General features: G+C 53.7%; 4 protein-coding genes and 1 pseudogene across 4 annotated transcripts; all 5 read left to right on the forward strand.

Annotated features, from left to right (window-relative positions):
• Positions 1–6,160: 6,160 nt before the first annotated feature.
• LOC123825542 lies at positions 6,161–7,458 on the forward strand (annotated as a pseudogene).
• Positions 7,459–8,209: 751 nt separating this feature from the next.
• Positions 8,210–9,023, forward strand: HBM (hemoglobin subunit mu). The gene is made up of 3 exons (XM_045849174.1): positions 8,210–8,362; positions 8,549–8,753; positions 8,860–9,023. The coding sequence occupies exons 1-3, from the start codon at positions 8,271–8,273 to the stop codon at positions 8,986–8,988; spliced, it is 426 nt and encodes a 141-aa protein (XP_045705130.1). The 5' UTR covers positions 8,210–8,270; the 3' UTR covers positions 8,989–9,023.
• A 1,649-nt stretch (positions 9,024–10,672) lies between these two features.
• LOC123825583 (hemoglobin subunit alpha) lies at positions 10,673–11,622 on the forward strand. Its single transcript, XM_045849121.1, has 3 exons — positions 10,673–10,821; positions 11,069–11,273; positions 11,397–11,622. The coding sequence occupies exons 1-3, from the start codon at positions 10,727–10,729 to the stop codon at positions 11,523–11,525; spliced, it is 429 nt and encodes a 142-aa protein (XP_045705077.1). The 5' UTR covers positions 10,673–10,726; the 3' UTR covers positions 11,526–11,622.
• Positions 11,623–15,373: 3,751 nt separating this feature from the next.
• Positions 15,374–16,330, forward strand: LOC123825577 (hemoglobin subunit alpha). The gene is made up of 3 exons (XM_045849116.1): positions 15,374–15,530; positions 15,776–15,980; positions 16,105–16,330. Exons 1-3 carry the CDS (start codon positions 15,436–15,438, stop codon positions 16,231–16,233), a joined length of 429 nt encoding a protein of 142 aa, XP_045705072.1. The 5' UTR covers positions 15,374–15,435; the 3' UTR covers positions 16,234–16,330.
• Positions 16,331–18,370: 2,040 nt separating this feature from the next.
• On the forward strand, positions 18,371–19,159 carry HBQ1 (hemoglobin subunit theta 1). The gene is made up of 3 exons (XM_045849181.1): positions 18,371–18,507; positions 18,649–18,853; positions 18,956–19,159. Exons 1-3 carry the CDS (start codon positions 18,413–18,415, stop codon positions 19,082–19,084), a joined length of 429 nt encoding a protein of 142 aa, XP_045705137.1. The 5' UTR covers positions 18,371–18,412; the 3' UTR covers positions 19,085–19,159.
• Positions 19,160–19,903: the final 744 nt, after the last annotated feature.

Below are 19,903 nucleotides of genomic sequence, written 5' to 3' on the forward strand. Positions count from 1 at the left end.
ATGGACAGATCTTTTAAACAAAATATCAACAAAGATATTGTGGCATTGAACAATACCCTTGATGAAATGGACTTTACTGATATATACAGAGCCCTCCATCCAAAAGAAGCTAAATATACATTCTTTTCAAATGTACATGGAACATTCTCAAAGATAGACCACATGATAGGACACAAAACAAGCCTCAAGAATTTCAAGAAAATTGAAATCATACCAAGCGTTTTCTCAGACCACAAGGGACTGAAGCTAGAAACCAACTCGAAGGAAAAAAAACAAAAACACTCAAAATCATGGAGATTAAATAGCATGCTATTAAACAATGAATGGGTCAAGAATGATATTAGGGAAGAAATCAAAAGGTTTCTGGAAACAAATGAAAATGAACTCACAACAACCCAAAACTTATGGGACACAGCCAAGGCAGTCCTGAGAGGGAAGTTCATAGCGATACAGGCCGACCTAAAAAGGTTAGAAACATTCCAAACAAACAACCTAACCCTACGTCTACAAGAACTCGAGGAACAACAACAAAGGCAGCCCAGAGCAAGCAGAAGGAAGGAAATAACCAAGATCAGAGCAGAATTAAATGACATAGAGACTAAAAGCACAATTCTAAGGATCAATGAATCCAAGAGCTGGTTCTTTGAAAAGATAAACAAAATCGACAAGCCTTTAAGCAGACTCATCAAGAAAAAAAAGAGAAGACCCAAATAAACACAATCAGAAATGAAAGAGGAGAGATTACAACAGACACCACAGAAATACAAAGGATTGTAAGAAATTACTACAAAGAGCTGTATGCCAAGAAATTTGAAAACCTAGATGAAATGGACAACTTTCTAGAAAAATATAATCTTCCAAAACTCAATGAAAAAAGAAGCAGAAAGTCTGAACAGACCAATAACAACAAAAGAAATTGAAGCAGTAATCAAAAAACTCCCAACACACAAAAGCCCAGGACCAGATGGTTTCACAGGAGAATTCTACAAAGCATTTAAGGAAGAGCTAACCCCTATCCTCCACAGACTATTCCAAAAAATCCAAAAAGATGGGAGTCTCCCAAACTCTTTTTATGAGGCCAACATCATCCTAATTCCAAAACCAGATAAAGACACAACAAAGAAAGAAAACTTCAGGCCAATATCACTGATGAACATTGACGCTAAAATCCTCAACAAAATACTGGCAAACTGCATCCAACAATACATTAAAAAGATTATACACCATGACCAAGTGGGATTCATTCCAGGGATGCAAGGATGGTTCAATATTCGCAAGTCAGTAAATGTAATACATCACATAAACAAAAGCAAAGACAAAAACCACATGATCATATCAATTGATGCAGAAAAAGCATTTGATAAGGTACAGCACCCATTCATGATAAAAAACACTCGGCAAAGTGGGAATAGAGGGAGCATTCCTCAACATAATAAAGGCCATATATGAGAGACCTTCAGCCAACATCATTCTCAATGGACAAAAAATTAAAACCTTTTCCATTAAGATCAGGAACAAGACAAGGCTGTCCACTTTCACCACTTCTATTCAATATAGTACTGGAAGTTTTAGCCACAGCAATCAGACAAGAAAAAAGAAATAAAAGGCATTCAAATCGGAAAGGAGGAAACAAAACCGTCACTGTTTGCAGATGACATGATAGTATACATAGAAAATCCTATAGACTCTACCAAAAAACTGCTTGACCTAATAAATGAATTTGGCAAAACAGCGGGATACAAAGTCAATATCCAGAAATCAAAAGCATTTCTATACACCAACAATGAAACAGCAGAAGCAGAGATCAAGGAAAAAATCCCATTTGAAATAGCAAAAAGAAAAATAAAATACCTAGGAATAAACCTAACCAAAGAGGTAAAAGACCTGTATTCAGAAAACTACACAACACTGAAGAAAGAAATCAAGGAAGACACAAACAAATGGAAACATATACCGTGTTCATGGATTGAAAGAATTAATATCATCAAAATGTCCATACTACCCAAAGCAATTTACACATTCAATGCAATTCCTATTAAAGTACCAATGGCATATTTCACAGACATAGAACAAACACTTCAAAAATTTTATATGGAATTATAAACGACCCCGAATAGCTGCTGCAATTTTTGAGAAAGAAGAGTAAAGTAGGAGGGATCACAATACCCAACACTAAACTATATTACAAGGCTACTGTAATCAAAACAGCCTGGTACTGGCATAAAAACAGGCACATAGACCAATGGAACAGAACAGAGAGCCCAGAAACAAGCCCAAGTCTCTATGGTCAATTAATATTTGACAAAGGAGGCAGCAACATAAAATGGAGTAAAAATAGCCTCTTCAACAAATGGTGTTGGGAGAACTGGACAGCCACGTGCAAAAAAATGAAACTTGAGCACCAACTTACACCACATACAAAAATAAATTCAAGGTGGATAAAAGACTTAAATATAAAACATGACACCAATTAAGTCCTAGAGGAGAACGTAGGTAGGAAAATCTCAGATATTTCACGAAGAAACTTTTTTACTGACGTGTCCCCTAGAGCAAGGGACATAAAGGAAAGAATAAACAAATGGGACCTCATCAAAATTAAAAGCTTCTGCACAGCTAAAGAAAAACAGTATCAAAGTAAAAAGAGAACCAACTGTATGGGAAAACATATTTGCCAATGATACCTCAGACAAGGTTTAATCTCCAAAATATATAAAGAACTCACATGACTCCACTCTAAGAAGACAAGCAGCCCAATTAAAAAATGGGCAAAGGACTTGAACAGACACTTCTCCAAGGAGAACATACAGAAGATCCAAAGACACATGAAATGATGTTCAATATCGCTAGCTATCAGAGAGATGCAAGTTAAAACCACAATGAGATACCACTTCACACCAATCAGAATGGCCATCATAAATAAAGCAACAAACAAGTGTTGGAGAGGTTGTGGAGAAAAGGGGACCCTAGTGCACTGTTGGTGGGACTGCAGACTGGTACAACCACTATGGAAAGCAGTATGGAACTTCCTCAGAAAACTAAAAATGGATCTGCCTTTTGACCCAGAGATTCCACTGCTGGGACTATATCCTAAGACACCAACACAAAAGAACCTTTGCACCCCGATGTTCATAGCAGCACAATTTACAATAGCTAGGTGCTGGAAGCAACCTAGATGGCCATCAGTGAATGAATGGATCAACAAACTATGGTACATTTACACAATGGAATTCTATGCAGCAGAAAGAAAGAAGGAGCTCCTACCCTTTGCAACAGCGTGGATGGAGCTGGAAAACATGCTAAGCAAAACAAGCCAGGCAGTGAAAGACAAATACCATATGATCTCACCTTTAACAGGAACCTAAATAACAAAACAAAGAAACAAACAAAATATAACCAAAGACACTGAAATAGAGGACAGGCTGATGGTGACCGGAGGGGGAGAAGAGGGAATTTAAGGGGACAGTGGGAAGGGTTCACAGGAACAAACTTAAAGGACACATGGTCATAGACTAAGGGGAGGGTGGTAATGGGAGGGAAGTGGGGAGGGTGGGAGGGGTGACTGGATTGGGAGTAAAAAGGAGAAAACTGTATTTGAACAATGATTAAAAAATAATAAAAAAATAAAAATTAAAAAAAATTAAAAAATAGCCCTGGCTGGTGTAGCTCAGTGGATTGAGCTCAGGCTGCGAACCAAAGTGTTGCAGGTTCGATTCCCAGTCAGGGCACATGCCTGGGTTGCAGGCCATGACCGCACATTGATGTTTCTCTCTCTCTCTCTCTCTCTCTCTCTCCCTCCCTTCCCTCTCTAAAAATAAATAAATAAATAAATAAATAAATAGAAATAAAAAAATATAAACCAAATCACAAAAATATACTCTGAGTTCATTTGACTAGTGAAAACTAACAAATAGATTCTAATCATCATGTGAGAACAAGCTCAGCCTCAACAACAAATAAACACAGGTGCCACTACACATACTACCACTAACAAATAAAAGTCGTAACACTGAGGGACTGAGCAAAAAGGAAAAAGGACTCCTGGACATGGACAACAGTAGGGTGATTGTGGAAGGTAAGGGAGTAAAGGGGGACTAAATAGTAATGGAAAAAATACAATAAAAAATAAAAATTTAGGAAAAAAAGTCAGAACACTGAATGTTGGCCACGCTGGGGAGAAACTTGTCCACATCGCAAATCTTAGGGCTCGGTGCAGAGACAGAGCTGTTGGTGGAGGCTCCGCATCTTCCTCTGAGCACCCCCGGCGCTCTCCTGAGGCAGCCTGGGAGGCGGCTGTGAGGAAAGCACGACAGGACAGCTCTGTAGTCACCCCAGCAGGCCCAGGCCTGGGCTCTGGGATTGGTCTGCAAGCCCCTTCTGCCAGGAGGCCCCGCATCCCTGGCTCAGACACAAAGACGGGTGAGGCTCTGGGGGAGCCCACAGCTCAGCTCACCCCCCACCTCTCGGACTTCATGGTTTTGGTAACAAGTGCTCAGCGAGGGAGCCCAGGGAAAACACAGAAAAACAAGTATGAATAACCCGAACCATCATCACGTGGGGACAGTCGTTGCTACCAGTGTGTTGCAGTTCTCTCCAGCACTTTCTTCTATGAAAGAACACCATCGAATGTTATGTCCTTCCCCATCTTACTACAAAAATGCACTATTTCAAAAAAAAGACATGTTTATGAAGAAATGTTTGTTATAACTAAACATTTTAAATCAAGCTATTTTTTGTTTAACTCAAAAATACATATATGAAAACGCACCCTTTGCGAGGAATACTTATTAAGCACATTTGATGCGGATCCTGGCCGGCAGGATCTGTGTGTTGTGGCCACAGTGAACAAATTCGCATGGACTACAGAAGTCCTGTGGAGAAAAAGGGACAGCACGGCCACTCTCTAAGTGAGAGAGAGGGCCCCAGCCCCTGCCTGCACAGGCTTTTATTGCTTTTCTGGGTACATTACATTACGGATGGTCCTCATTTACTATGCACAGGTTCACTGTAGGTGATTACCTTTTACAGAAACAAAGGAAAGAATGTTGCTAATTACTTCAAAGAGAAGGATGTTACAGATCAAGGGGAAAAGTGGTTGGACTGGTTACACTCCATACGTGGGAGGTTTAGCTCAGATCTTAGGAAGTTACAGTAAGCATTTTGCTGCCTCAATTCAGGGTGAGGGAGTTTTAGCAAAAGCAAGTCTCATAGCAGCCTAGGTACAATGCAGGCCTGATTCCCCCCGGAGAACCTATCCATGGGCGTGGCTCTTGTGTGCCGGGACCTCACTCCCCACTGGCCCTTCCCAAAGGGGGCTGGGCTACATTCCCACGCCAGATGAACCAGTTCCCCATACACATTAGCATGGTTGCCTATAGGGGAAGGTAGCCTACTCCTCTCAGGAGTAGACTGAGAGGATAAAGAGATATAAACAGAGCAGGAGGGGGTCTCATACAGGCTGGGCTGAGAATGTGACAGACAGAATTGTAGGCTCCTGTGACCCCAGGCTTTATTTGAAGAGTCTAGCTTCTTTCTAACCTGGGTGCCCAGCTTAGAGAGCCCAACCAAGTCATTGGGGGTGCTTGGCATGTAGAGCCACAGGCAGAACTGCATCCAGGTGAGCAGGGGGTTAAACAGCAGAGGCAGGAGAGGGTCTAAAGTCAAAACTGTCACTCACACCCTGCAACACCTGGTCTCAGTTTCCCTCTATGGGCCTCAGTTTACTCATCTGTAAAATGGAGCTTATAAGGTCGTGTTACAGAAGCTTAAGGAAGCTTAAAAAGCTTCTCTGAGGGCCTTCTTTCATCAAAAGGACCCGGAGGTGAGGGTCAGTCATCACAGAGGTCAGTCTCTGAGTGGGACTGACACTCGGACCCTCCACCCAAGCCTTGGCACCTATCTACTGGGACCTGGGATCTGGCTGTGGCCCAGGGAGGGGGCTGGAGTGATAGCCCCTCACCCCACCTGTCCCTTGAGGCTCTGATGCTCGCTGTCACTGGATTTGATAAGAGACCCCTCCCGTATTGTCCCCTCCCCTCTCCTGACAAAATGACCCCAGCCTAGCCACCCCCCACCCCCGGCTCCATGTGCATAAGGAGACCCTGGGGGCTGAGCACCTCAGAGGCCAGTCCAGGGCTCACTCAGCTCAAGCTCTGTCACCACCATGTCTCTGACCAAGGCCAAGAAGACCTCCATCACATCCACGTGGGCAAGATCTCAGCATCGAGGCCCTGGAGAGGTGAGTGCCAGACAGGCTGAGATGGGGCCAGGTAGGTGAAAACGTGGGTTAGCGAGCACAGGGGATCGTGAGGAGGGGTCGGTGCTTTTAGGATTCTCTGAGATGGGGGCCGGTGAGTTGGGGAAAATGGATTGCACAGACGCCTGACTGACCTTGGGCTGTGAGGCCTGAGTAGGAACAGGCACATGGAAGGACAAGGGCAGTTTCTTCCAAGGCACAAAGTGCCTTCTGAGACAGTCAGATGGCTACCAGCACTGATGCTGGCCTCTCTGACCCTGAGGAGAACCGGTCAAAAGAGATTTCTCTGAAGAGTCTTCCGGGGATGCCTCTGGAGAGAGCACTACTTCCCCCAGAAGGTGAAGCCGGGAGCCCCTGAAGGGGTGGAAGGAGGCCCCTCTGGCCAGGGGAGGTGACAGGGGCAGGACGCCGAGGCAGTGGGTGTGGAAGAGCTGGCTGTGCAGGCCCAGTAGGAAGCAGGGAAGCAGGGAGACAAGCCAGGAGCCGCTGTGATCTGGAATAGGCAGGGTTAGGTTAGGGGGAGGGCTGTCTCTAGCTGAGGGGGGTGCAGCTCCGTGGGAAACTTCAGACTGGGAGAGAAATGGGGACCTGGGAAAGTGTGCAGGGACTGTGGCAGGGTTGAATTTGGGTCCTCAAGTCCTGAGAAGAGGGGAGGGATGGTAAGGCTGTGGACAGACCGCTCTTTTCCGGCGCTCACGCCCCGCCCCCACCCTGCAGGCTCTTCGCCAGCTACCCGCAGACCAAGACCTACTTCCCGCACTTCGACCTGCACCCCGGCTCCGCGAACCTGCGCGCGCACGGCTCCAAGGTGGTGGCCGCCGTGGGCGACGCCGTCAGGAACATCGACAACATCGCCGGCGCCCTGTCCAAGCTGAGCGAGCTGCACGCCTACGTTCTGCGCGTGGACCCGGTCAACTTCAAGGTGGGCGCGGGGCCGCGGGGCCGGGCGGGGTAGGGCAGAGGCGGGGCCGCAGCGCGAGGAGCGCGGAGTGTCCGCCACAGGGGCTGGGTCCCCGCACACGGAGCGCGCCCGGCCGCACTCCAGCCCGCGCTCCGAGCAGCCCTCCCGCGCGCAGCTCCTGTCCCACTGCCTGCTGGTGACGGTGGCCTCGCACTTCCCCGCGGACTTCACGGCCGACGCCCACGCCGCCTGGGACAAGTTCCTGTCCGTCGTGTCCAGCGTCCTGACCGAGAAGTACCGCTGAGCGCCGGCGAGGGACCTCGGGGGACAGGCTGCGAACTCTCTTCTACCTCTAAATCCTCCCTAACTTCCTCCCGATACTCCCCCAATAAATGGATGAGGGTGGAGTGAGCCGGGTCCTGCATCCTCAGTGCTGAGGGAAAGGAAGGAACAAAGTGAGGGTAGTGTCACTCCCGGCCTGGAGGCCACTCCCAGGTCGCTTTGAGGCGGTCCTTGCGTCTGCGAGCCCCAGGGATGCAGCCCCAACAGGGCAGAGCGGCCGCAGGCACATCCAGGCGGTTTCCTCTGGATGCATTTACATCTCAAACCGTCTTTGCAAATCGCCCAAAGACTGTCCCCTCGCGGAGCTCGTTGGCTGCGTGTGGGGACTCAGGGGACTTTTCTTCAAAGTCTGATGTCATAGCTCCCGCGCTGCGGGAATTTCTGATGCAGTTCCCCTCCTGGCCCCCCGGGGTAAAAGGGGGTTCCATGCCCCCACTCTTTCTCCCGATACTCCCATGGGTTCCCTCCTGGCGCGCGAAGCAGTAACTCGGCCCGCAGGGAAGTCATTGCAGCTCCTCCTAAAGTCCGCCACAAAGACACCCACGCGCGGGGGCGTCAGTGCCAGTGACCCAGTGACGCCCGAGGCCGTGGCCTCCGAGGCTCTTGGGACACTGGCCTAGTGACCATTTCCCATGCTGGCCGAGGTTGCTGGCGTTCCCGCGCGCTGCTGCAGATAAAAGCGGGGCGCACGCCGGGAGGTTGTGGTGGGCGGGTGCTGCTATAAGGAGGCCTGGCCCGCGGCCGGGGACTGGCAGAGCACGCCACGCCCGTGCCATGCTCAACGCTCAGGAGCGCGCCCACGTCGCGCAGGTCTGGGACCTGATCGCAGGGCATGAGGCGCACTTCGGGGCGGAGCTACTGCTCAGGTGAGTAGGGGGTAAGTCTCCAGAATTCTCAGGGAGGTGGAGACATGGGTGTTAGGCCTAAGGGGAGGGGGAGGGGAGGGGGAGGGTTGGACAGCGCAGGAGAGACAGGGGTTTCCAGGGGTCTGGGCGGTGCAGGAGCTGGAGGATCCCACGCTGCCCGCCCTCCCCACTAACCTGCTCCCGCAGGCTCTTCACTGTGTACCCCAGCACCAAGATCTACTTCAAGCACCTGGGCGCCTGCCCTGACGAGGTGCTCCTGCTGAGCCACGGACAGCGCATGCTGGAGGCAGTGGGCGTTGCCGTGCAGCACGTGGACAACCTGCGCGCGGCCCTGAGCCCGCTCGCGGACCTGCACGCTCACGTGCTACGCGTGGACCCTGCCAACTTCCCAGTGAGACAGCCCCAGCTGCAGTGGGGTTCCCGCGAAGTCGGAGGTTGGGGGTTCCTGGAGAAACTGGAGGGGACAGATACCCTCTAACCCGCCCCTTCGCCTGCAGCTGCTGATCCAGTGTTTCCAAGTGGTGCTGGCCTCCCACCTCCAGGACGAGTTCACGGTGGAGATGCAGGCGGCGTGGGACAAGTTCCTGACGGGCGTGGCCATAGTGCTCACCGAGAAGTACCGCTGAGTCCCGTGCCCACCTGTCAATAAACAGGCCTCAAAGGCGGAGACCTGAGCATGCGCAGTCTTTGGGTCCTGGGGCGGACGTCACTGTTGCTGGGCAGGGAAGCTCTGGGTCCCTCCGGGAGCCACCTAGAATCTTAGGGAAGGACCCCAAAACTTTGTGGATAAGGAAATGGGGCCCAGGAGCGGACCCTGGGAGCTCTCCAGACTTGGAGTGACCATGGTTCCCAGGCTGACAATCCGAGTCTGGATAGGATACCCGAAGTCCTGAATAAAACAGTTGCCTTCCTGTGGCGGGGGAGTGTGGTGGGACAGAGTGGGCACTTGAATGTGGGGGGGGTGTCGTTTAAGGGTCTCAGAGCGTCGGGCGCTCCCGCGGGGCCGTAGCGTTCAACACAGCACGTCGCGTTCACTCATTTATTCTCCCTCCATCCCTTCCTCACGCCCGCAGCGGCGAGTGTGAATCCCGGCCTGCTCCGCAGACCGTCGCGGGCACCCAGGCCCAGGGGCCAAGTTTCTGGACTGAGGTCACACAGAGATCGAGGTCCGGGGCTCCTTGGTCCCTCCTCTGTGTTCCCTTCCCGCTCCCTCCCACATTCCGCGCCACCACTGTGCTCAATCCGCAGCAACCCTTGTTGTAAGACCGATTAACCTCTTCCTCTGAATGTCCTGGGTGCGGGGTGGGGGTGCGGTGGAACCCTCGCTGGCCACAGTCTGGCAGGCAGAGCAGGTTTCCACCACCGGGCTCCCCCACCAGCAAGCTCTGTGAGATCTGAGCCCGACGCATCGACGAGGGGCGGGGAAACCTACCTCGCTGGGCTGTTGTGCAACAGTTTCTGAGACCATAACGCTGGATCAGTGTCTGGCAGGACCATGGCCGCCCAACCTCCATCCCACACCCCGGCCCCAGACGCTGCGCCTCAGTGTCTGCGCGTTTCTGGGCCAAAGCCGCCCCCCCACCCCCACCCCCCCCAATCTCTTCACTCTGCTGCTTGGGGCAGAAACCTTAGCGCTTCGCCCATCACCTTTGCGGACAAGAGGCCGGACGAGGATTCTGGTGCTCTGCAGACTCAACGGGGCGGTTTGCGCAGTGACCGGCCCCAGTCTGTGCTGGGGGGAAGGGTGCGGGGAAGGGCTGAGCCCGGCAGAGTGCTGGGCCCCCAAGTCTGAGGGGGATGCTGAAGGCTCGCCCTGACTGACGGTGGCTCAGCAGAGTTCCCCCGTGCTGACATTCCTCCGTGCGGAACGTATGGGGAGCCGCAGCGTGTGGAGGATTCACCCCGTAATATCCTTCGTCCTCGTTGTTGACATGAACAATTGACCGCTCTTGGTACAAGGCAAAGCGCAGAGCAAAAGCGAAGTGTTTCACTTCTGCAACAATTGTGCTCCCCACCCTGACAGGCGAATACAGATCGCTTTCCCCAGCTCTGGCCACACCTGGGTGCAAAGGGGATTGGGGTGGCCCAGGCACCTGTGTGAGAACCCCAGAACCGCTGGACCGGCAAAGAGGGGACTCTCAAGAGCTGGACCTCGGCCTGTGCGGGACCCAGAGTGTGAGGGCGGCGGTGGAAGCCCACCGCCCCCTCTCTAGAGACGCGGTCCTCAGTCCAGATTCCTGGACCCGCGCCAGCCAATGAGCGCCGCCCGGGCGGGCGTGCCCCTTGCTCCCCAGGCATAAAAGCCCCGCACACTCGCCGCCCACCACCCTTCTGGTCCGCACACAGACTCAGAAAGAACCAACCATGGTGCTGTCCGCCACCGACAAAACCAACGTCAAGGCCGCCTGGGATAAGGTTGGCGGCCAGGCCGGCGACTATGGTGCAGAGGCCCTGGAGAGGTGAGGACCTCCCTTCCCCTGCTGGACCCCGGGCCTCAACACCGGCCCGCGGGCCTGCGGGCAACGCCTCGGTGGGCTCCGGCCTGGCTGGCGCCCACATCCCCGAGATCTCAGGGTCTAGAACGCCGACCTGCCAGAACAGGCCAGCCAGCCCCTCGGATTCCTCTGAACCCAAGGCTCATGCCCCCGCCCTGGACCCACCACTCCCACCTTCAACCCCGCCTCCCACCCCCCCTTCTGCCCGCAGGATGTTCCTGAGCTTCCCCACCACCAAGACCTACTTCCCTCACTTCGACCTGGCCCACGGCTCCGCTCAGGTCAAGGGCCACGGCAAGAAGGTGGCTGACGCCCTGACCACCGCCGTGGGCCACCTGGACGACCTGCCCGGCGCCCTGTCCGCTCTGAGCGACCTGCACGCCTACAAGCTGCGTGTGGACCCCGTCAACTTCAAGGTGAGCGCGGGGGCCGGGAGGCAGAGATCTGGGCAGAGGGCTCCCGCGGGTTCCAGGGGGTTCCAGGGGGTGGAGCGCCGGAGGCCGCGCTCCAAGGCCCCCTGACACCGCCTCTCTTCACAGCTCCTGAGCCACTGCCTGCTGGTGACTCTGGCCAGCCACCTCCCCTCTGATTTCACCCCTGCCGTCCACGCCTCCCTGGACAAGTTCCTGGCCTCCGTGAGCACCGTGCTGACCTCCAAATACCGTTAAGCTGGAGCCGCGGCTATCCCTGTCCTGGGTCGGGGCCCCTTTGCGCTGCGCGCCCCCGCACTTCCTGATCCTTGAATAAAGTCTGAGTAGGCTGCAACCCGCGTGGCCTCGGTTGTCTGTGCCCCCGAACGTGCCAAGGGTGGGGGTGGTTCTCCTTGCCTCGGACCAGAGGCGTCTCCGCAGCGGGCGAAGAGAGAGAAGGAGAGGGAGAAGGGAAGAGATTTGAGATGGTCGCTTCCAGGAATGCGCTGAACCAGGCTTCTGTCCCAGGAGTTGCCAGACTCCCAAGGGTTCGTCACTGGGGCAGAGGTGGGATTATTAAGAGTCACCACCTACCCTGGCCGGTGTGGCTCACTTGGTCGGAGAGTCATTCCATAGGAAAGGCTGTGGGTTCGATTCCCAGTCAGGGAACATACCCAGGTAACAGGTTCGATTTCCATTTGGGGCAGGTACAAATGTTTCTCTTTTTTTCTCTCTCTTTCTCTTTCTCTCTCTCTCCTCCCCTCCACTCTCCACCTCCATCTTTACCTCCCTCCTTCCCTTCCTTTCTCTCCGGAAGCAATGCTTTAAAAAAGGTCCTCAGGTGAGGATTTAAAAGAAAGAGAGAGAGAGAGAGAGAGAGAGTTGTCACCACTCTAAAGTGTCTCTGACTGGTCACTGCCAAACAAACAATCTAGATTAAAATAAAACCAAACAATCAACTCCCCAAACTATGCAGCTCCTGGCACAAAGGCAGGTGCTAGACAATCTTCATGAAGTTCCCACCTCCTCCCTACTAGAGAGAATGCGAGTTGGAATGGGGATCAAAGTTCCCAGCACCCTCTGCAAAGATGCCAATGAAGCTCTGCAGGCAGGTGGGCAGGACTGCCTGGGAAGAGGGGAATCGCTGGTCAGGGCGCCCGCAGGGAGCACTTTACCAGAGTACTTTGCTTGCTTGCTTGGCATTTCATGAGGCACATTAACAGCTCGTTGTGTTCCCAGCCCTGCGTCCCCCAGCTCGATGCCCCTCTGTTGCCAGAGGTTCCTGGGGTCTCCCAGCTGATCTACAGAGCTGTGAGGAATAGAGTTGAATAGGCTGTCCCAGGTGCTGGAGCGGTTGGCTCCACATTGGAATCTTGCACACTCCACCTGGCCCTGCAGCACCTGAGGGACAGCATCAGTGCCCCAGCCCAGCCCCAATCTCTAGGACAACACACAGCACTGGGCAAAAGGTTTGGGAGCGTGGCAAACCCCTGGCTCACCACTTTGCTTTTTGGACATGGGACCCCCGAAGATCTGGGGAGTTGCACCTTCCTCTCCACCATGCACTTGTCCTCTGCCTCATAGTCCTCATTTTTGCCTCACTTTTGTTTTAAAGAAGAAAAACAATTAAAAAATAAGTTAAAATCCATCTATGCTTTCACACACACACACACACACACACACACACGCTCTTTTTGTGTTATTCAAAGTAGGGAGATGGTGTCCCTTGCCCTGTCCTCCCACCCCTGCAGAAGTTCAAGTCAAGAGTTTGGGACTGCGCCCACTGGCCCCTATCCTGTGCTAAGGGAACACAGGTACATCCACAACTACACATTTTTGTCAGAAATGCCATTGTAACATGAATATTTGTCTGCAGCCTGCTCTTCCCACTCAACTGCATCTTCTCTACATCTCTTCTGGCCCATTTATTCCACCGTCTCGTTTTCATCAACGCATTGGTTATTTCTATATTTTTGTTAATTTCCTTTGCCAATTTTTCACTTGAGCTCCCTGCATTTTTCCTTATATATGTGTGGGAGCTCTTCCTATATGACAAATGTAAGCCATTGACTGAGATATGTTCTCTAAGTCTTGCCTTAAAAGGACTTGGGGGCAGGAGGATTGGAGCAAGGTGCAAAAGCAGGGGTTTGTCCCAGGTCTGGGGAGTGGAATTCGCTGCTTCTAAGCCCCCCGTGTCTTATGCTTTTTATTCTTCAGAGCCAGGACTGGGCCTGGGGCCGGGGACAAAATCAGGAAGAGTGAAGAGCTGTGGGAAGGAGAAGTGGAATGAAGTGGGGGGAGGGTCCAGGAGGAACGAAATGAGAAGAGCAGACACGGAGGACCAAGCCCAAGGGAGCCTTGCTGAGGCTTGTCTGAGCTGCTTTCTTCTCCGCCCACGTCAGTTCTACCATCAGCTCCTCCTGGACACACGGTGCAAGTCCTCAGTGAAGCTCCTAGGAGAGGGATGCGGGCAGAGGGGTGGGCATATCAATGACTTCCCTTTTCACTCAGTGCTGATGTTTAGCCTCAGCAGTAATTCCCTACCACCAACTAGACCAAGGGACCATCACTTGGCACCGGTAAGGAGACCGCACCAGCCGGAAATCCTGCCGCTTCTCACTGTTTCACTGGCAGTCCCTCTCTTCCCCCATCCTGCAGGGGCTGGCCTGCTTCCTCACACCCACCACATCTGCCCTCTCTATTCTGCAGCCACAGAGGCCCTCTCTCCCCCTGGTCCCCCACAAGCCAAGTGGGGGTTCCCCCCACCCTACTCCACCTAATACTCATCCTCCAGTCTCACCTCCTCAGGGAAGCCTACCATGATTCTCAGACTAACCCTAATATACTTGAATGCCTCATCCACGCCCTTCATGCTTTCTTAGGGGCCTTTAATGAGGTTCCAGACTATATGACTGGTGATGATTTTATGACTGTCTGTGTCCCTAACTAGGTTGAAAGCTCAGCTCTTGTTAAACAGTTGCTTTATTTACTAATGCAATCACTATTTACCTATTGAGTCTTGCCTCAGGCAAAATTTGGGGAACTGGGGGTGGAGAGGTATCATTGTGAATCAGGACCATTTGGTCAGTCAGGGAGAGAGACAGCCCTTCATACAATCATACAGGGATCCTCAATGGGAGAGGCCACCTTGATGAGTTCCCAAGATGAGGCTACAGAGCCACCACCCTGGGAGACGCAGCTCAAACCAGGAGCCCCCACTCCAGCCATATGGATCACGTCCCTCAGTATTTGTCCCCCTCCACAGGTGCTCAATCAAACGCAGTGATTATTTGTGGGGGAAAAGGGGCTGGAACAATTAAGACTGAAGGGGAGCAGGAGGGATTCCAGGCAGGAATATATGTTTTTTAAGATTTTATTTATTTATTTTTAGAAAGGGGGAGGGAAGGAGAAAGGGGAGAGAAACATCCATGGTTGTTCTCTAGCGCCCCCAGCTGGGGACTTGGCCCGAAACGCAGGCATGTGCCCTGACTGGGAATCCAACCCCGCGACCCTTTGGTTCGCAGGCCCATGCTCAGTCCACTGAGCCACACCAGCCAGGGAAAGGCAGGGATTTTTGACAACATGTGAACAAGGACTTCCTTGTGCATACACCTATCTCTCTCTGCCCTGAACTAGGTGAGATCTTTCTTCCTTCTTCCCCCCTCAATAGCCCATTCATTCCTTGATCCTGCCAAAATTAAACATGCCCAGCGCATACCAAGCCTAGGTCCAGGGCAGGTCCTCAGGAGAGAGCAACCTGGGCCTAGGGAAGCTCAGAGACCCTAAAGAGTGTCATGAACTAATGCAGTGGAAGAGTCAGCATCGACCCACCTCTAGTAACCGACCTCCAGCAAGTGGGGTGAGGATATCACTTCCAGAGGAGGTGGATGCAGCGGTCAAGAAGCAGCCACTGGGAGAAAGAAATATCTAGGCCCCGGGACACTGGGTTCCTCCGCAAACTACGAGCAACACCTCCACCTCTCCCGCCAGGTGCCGGCTCTGCTGGGGCGCCCCCTGCTGTGCAGGCCTAGAGGTGTTTTCCGGGCTCTCAGCCAGCCAATGAGCGCCGCCCGGGCGGGCGTGCCCCTCGCTCCCCAGGCATAAAAGCCCCGCACACTCGCCGCCCACCACCCTTCTGGTCCGCACACAGACTCAGAAAGAACCAACCATGGTGCTGTCCGCCACCGACAAAACCAACGTCAAGGCCGCCTGGGATAAGGTTGGCGGCCAGGCCGGCGACTATGGTGCAGAGGCCCTGGAGAGGTGAGGACCTCCCTTCCCCTGCTGGACCCCGGGCCTCAACACCGGCCCGCGGGCCTGCGGGCAACGCCTCGGTGGGCTCCGGCCTGGCTGGCGCCCACATCCCCGAGATCTCAGGGTCTAGAACGCCGACCTGCCAGAACAGGCCAGCCAGCCCCTCGGATTCCTCTGAACCCAAGGCTCATGCCCCCGCCCTGGACCCACCACTCCCACCTTCAACCCCGCCTCCCACCCCCTTCTGCCCGCAGGATGTTCCTGAGCTTCCCCACCACCAAGACCTACTTCCCTCACTTCGACCTGGCCCACGGCTCCGCTCAGGTCAAGGGCCACGGCAAGAAGGTGGCTGACGCCCTGACCACCGCCGTGGGCCACCTGGACGACCTGCCCGGCGCCCTGTCCGCTCTGAGCGACCTGCACGCCTACAAGCTGCGTGTGGACCCCGTCAACTTCAAGGTGAGCGCTGGGGGCCGGGAGGCAGAGATCTGGGCAGAGGGCTCCCGCGGGTTCCAGGGGGTTCCAGGGGGTGGAGCGCCGGAGGCCGCGCTCCAAGGCCCCCTGACACCGCCTCTCTTCACAGCTCCTGAGCCACTGCCTGCTGGTGACTCTGGCCAGCCACCTCCCCTCTGATTTCACCCCTGCCGTCCACGCCTCCCTGGACAAGTTCCTGGCCTCCGTGAGCACCGTGCTGACCTCCAAATACCGTTAAGCTGGAGCCGCGGCTATCCCTGTCCTGGGTCGGGGCCCCTTTGCGCTGCGCGCCCCCGCACTTCCTGATCCTTGAATAAAGTCTGAGTAGGCTGCAACCCGCGTGGCCTCGGTTGTCTGTGCCCCCGAACGTGCCAAGGGTGGGGGTGGTTCTCCTTGCCTCGGACCAGAGGCGTCTCCGCAGCGGGCGAAGAGAGGGCAGGGGATAAAAGGCAGAGGAAGGAGTGGCTGCAGTCCTGCCACCGCCTGAGATTCACGGGCAACCCCGCCACTCTCACCCTGGAGTGCTTTGCTGCCTACATTCCCCTTCCTACAATTCATTCTTGAGGTTTTGCTATTCAACACAAGTTTACTTAAATAATAGAATCATTTTCTATCTTTACAGTCTATGGCATTGACATTCAGAGCTAGGGAGACTCCAGCCTAGTAACTCTGAGCTCTCCAAGGGCTCCTCCCAGAGGTGGACAGTGGGGAAGCCAGATGGGTCGCACTCAGAGTTGAACTGTATACTCCCCTCTCCATCGAGTGCCTCCCAAGCACATGCAGAGTCTAGATAAAATTGCAGATGCCAGGCAATTTCCTGGAGGCACCCTTTTCACCTGGGGCCACCTCCAGGAGGTTCACTCTGTAGACACTCTCATCTTGGAGTTATTACAGGTTTGGAGACCCAGTTTGGGGGCCCAGCTCAACACCCATGGCAGGCTGGCACCCTCTGACTCAGCCAGTACTGCAGGGAGAGAAGAGGGAGGGCCAAAGAGCCTGCGCCCCAATGTGCTTCCTCCCCACAGAGCAGCCCCCAGTGCTGCAGGCTCAGAGTGAGGCCTTGCTGAGTCAGGTCCTGGCTGCTGTCCAGCTCCAAGCTTCCACTGGAGAGCAGTGTCCTTTCTCCCCTGGGTTCAAGAGTGGTCCTTGGAAAATCAGACAGCAGGTCCCCTGCCTCAGTTTGTGATGCTTTCAGCACAGTTCACGGCAAAGTCTGAGCCCTCAATAAGAGGTGGTCTTCCTCATTTTACTAGGAAAAATGAGAGAACAAGCCAAGTGTCCATCAACTGATGAAGAGACCAACAAAGTGTGGTTCACCCATACAATGGAATGTTGTTCAGCCATAAAAGCCAGTGGATTACTGATACATAGTACAAGGTGTATAAACCTTGAAAATGTGCTAGGTGAAAGAAGCCAGACACAAAAGACAGTATACTGCATCACTCTGTTCATGTGAGATGCCCAGAATGGGCGAATCCAGCGTCAGGGAGCACACTGGTGGCTGCCCGGGGCCAGAGGAGAAGGGCTGTGGAGGGACTGCTAACGGATACAGAGCTTCTCTTTGGGATGACAAGAAAGTTCTGGAATGGAATAGTGATGACAGTCGCACGACAGTGGAAATGTAATTAAAGACACCAAATTGTACACTTGATTTTTTTAGAGAGGGGGGAAAAAAGGGAGAGAAACTTGATCTGGAGGTGGGGGGGGGTGGAACCTGCAATCCAGTCATGCATCCTGACTGGGAATCCCACTCACAACCTTTTGCTTTGCAGGATGCCCAACCAACAGAGCCACAGAAGCTGGGGCCTGAATTGTGGGTGTTAAAATGACTAAGATAGCACATTTTATGATACAGGAGTTTTACTGCCGCCACCACCACCACCACCACAAAAAGAGTGGTGCCTGGCACAGAACCAGTGCCGCACAGGTGTTAGCTATTATTACGACATATCCTAGGCACTCAACACATGACCACTGTCCTGAAAGAAACATCTGCTATGAGTGAGGAACTTAGCATTTCCCACCCATTTAATTCTCACAACGACCTTTAGAAGAATAAATTATATTCATTTTACACAATAATTGAGAAAATAGACTCAGGGAGGTAGGTGTCAGACTTGGGAAGGAGGTAGAATAAGCTGACAAGCAATGCCAAAATGCATGCTAAAATTTAGTGTTCCCTAATAATAATATGTATTAAATATTGGTTTCCACAGAATAAACACTACAAAAACGGGGTCCTTGGAGTCCAGCGCAATTGGGAAGGTCCCAGGTCAGAGCAGATGGGGATTGGATGCTCTCGGTTCCCTAGAGACAAGACTGCGACCTGGCACCCCCTAGAGGCCGTAGGGACCCGCCGGCCCACTGGCGCGGGCGCAGTTGTCGCTGAGCTCGCACCACGGGTCTGAGGTTCCAAGATGGTCCTGTCTTCAGCGGACAGGGAGGCACTGTGTGCGCTGTGGAGAAAGCTGGGTAACAACGTGGGCATCTACACGACGGAGGCCCTGGAGAGGTGCGGGGAGGCCCTAGCGCCCTCTAGGATCACCTGCCTTCCTGACCGCCGCGGGAACGGCTCCCCCACCCCTCACGGTGCCCTCCTCCCCAAGCCCCTACCCAACCCAGGGTAGCACCTCACTCGCTGTTCCTCCCGAAGGACCTTCCTGGCCTTCCCCTCCACCAAGACCTACTTCCTCCACCTGGACCTGAGACCCGGCTCTGCTCAGGTCAAAGCCCACGGCCAGAAGGTGGCGGACGCGTTGTCCCTGGCCGTGGACCACCTGGACGACCTGCCTGGCGCCCTGTCAGCTCTGAGCAACCTGCACGCGCACAAGCTGCAAGTGGACCCGGTCCACTTCAAGGTGAGGGCTGGACCCTCTCAATGGGGGTGGGGGGCACTCCCACAAGGGAAGAGTATGGGAGGACAGATGGACCTTGGTGGGGACCACTCTGTCCCTCCGCAGCTCCTGTGCCACTGCCTGCTGGTGACCCTTGCCCGGTACTACCCTGGAGACTTCAGCCCCGCCCTGCAGGCCTCGCTGGACAAATTTCTGAGCCACGTGATTTTGGCCCTGACCTCCAACTATCACTAAACTAGGGGTGAATGATCGCGGGACCCCACAGCGTTCCCTTCCTGTGACGGTCTAGTGTCTGAGTAAAGTCCCCCCAAAAAAGCCTCAGCCGCGTGCGTGCATGTGTTCCCTGGGGCGTGCGAGCAAGGGTCCTGAAGGGATTGGTGAGAAGTGCTGCCCTCCCACCAAAGGAAGGATGGGGGTCTGGAGGGGCCTGAGCTGCACATCCCCCTACGGTAAGAGCTGGGCGTGCCCCTGGCCCACTTCCGCTAGACGCCCTGGGTGGCCCAGCGGAGATTCCAGTTACCCTATCCTCGGCTGCCAGTGGCGTTTGGCGCAACGAGTCCCAGGTGCGTATCTTAAACCCAGACCCACCACACCCTTGGCTGCAGCCACTTGGAGACCCACACCCGAGGCTTCAGACCCTCGAGAGTCGAGAGTCGGGTAGAATGTCGGGGGGTCATAGGCTTGCCCTAGCTGACGAGGCCCGGCCCCTCCCCAGAGCTACTCGCTTCAGGTGACTCCACAGATCTGGGTATTCGGGACCTGGTCCCTCACCCGCGTAGAACTGAGGGCAAGGAGCCAGGTAGCGAGGTACAGCCCTTAAGAAAATTAGGGAACGGCGCCCCCTGGCGGTGCAGATAGGACTCATCAGAGCCCAACCTGAACAACAGCACTGTGGATCTAGAAGAGTACTGGGGACTTTGGGGATCCAGGAGGCTTGGGGTGAAACCCCCACTTGCCAGACTCTGGACCTGGTGGAAGGAGGTGCGTCCTGCCCCAGCACCCAGTCATGTAGTGGACCAGGGAGCTGGGCCAGAGTCCTACCTACAGCCACAT

The sequence above is a fragment of the Phyllostomus hastatus genome, unplaced genomic scaffold (assembly GCF_019186645.2).
Source record: "Phyllostomus hastatus isolate PE091 unplaced genomic scaffold, TTU_PhHast_1.1 phas_contig_64, whole genome shotgun sequence".
In the NCBI taxonomy this organism is placed as follows: domain Eukaryota; kingdom Metazoa; phylum Chordata; class Mammalia; order Chiroptera; family Phyllostomidae; genus Phyllostomus; species Phyllostomus hastatus.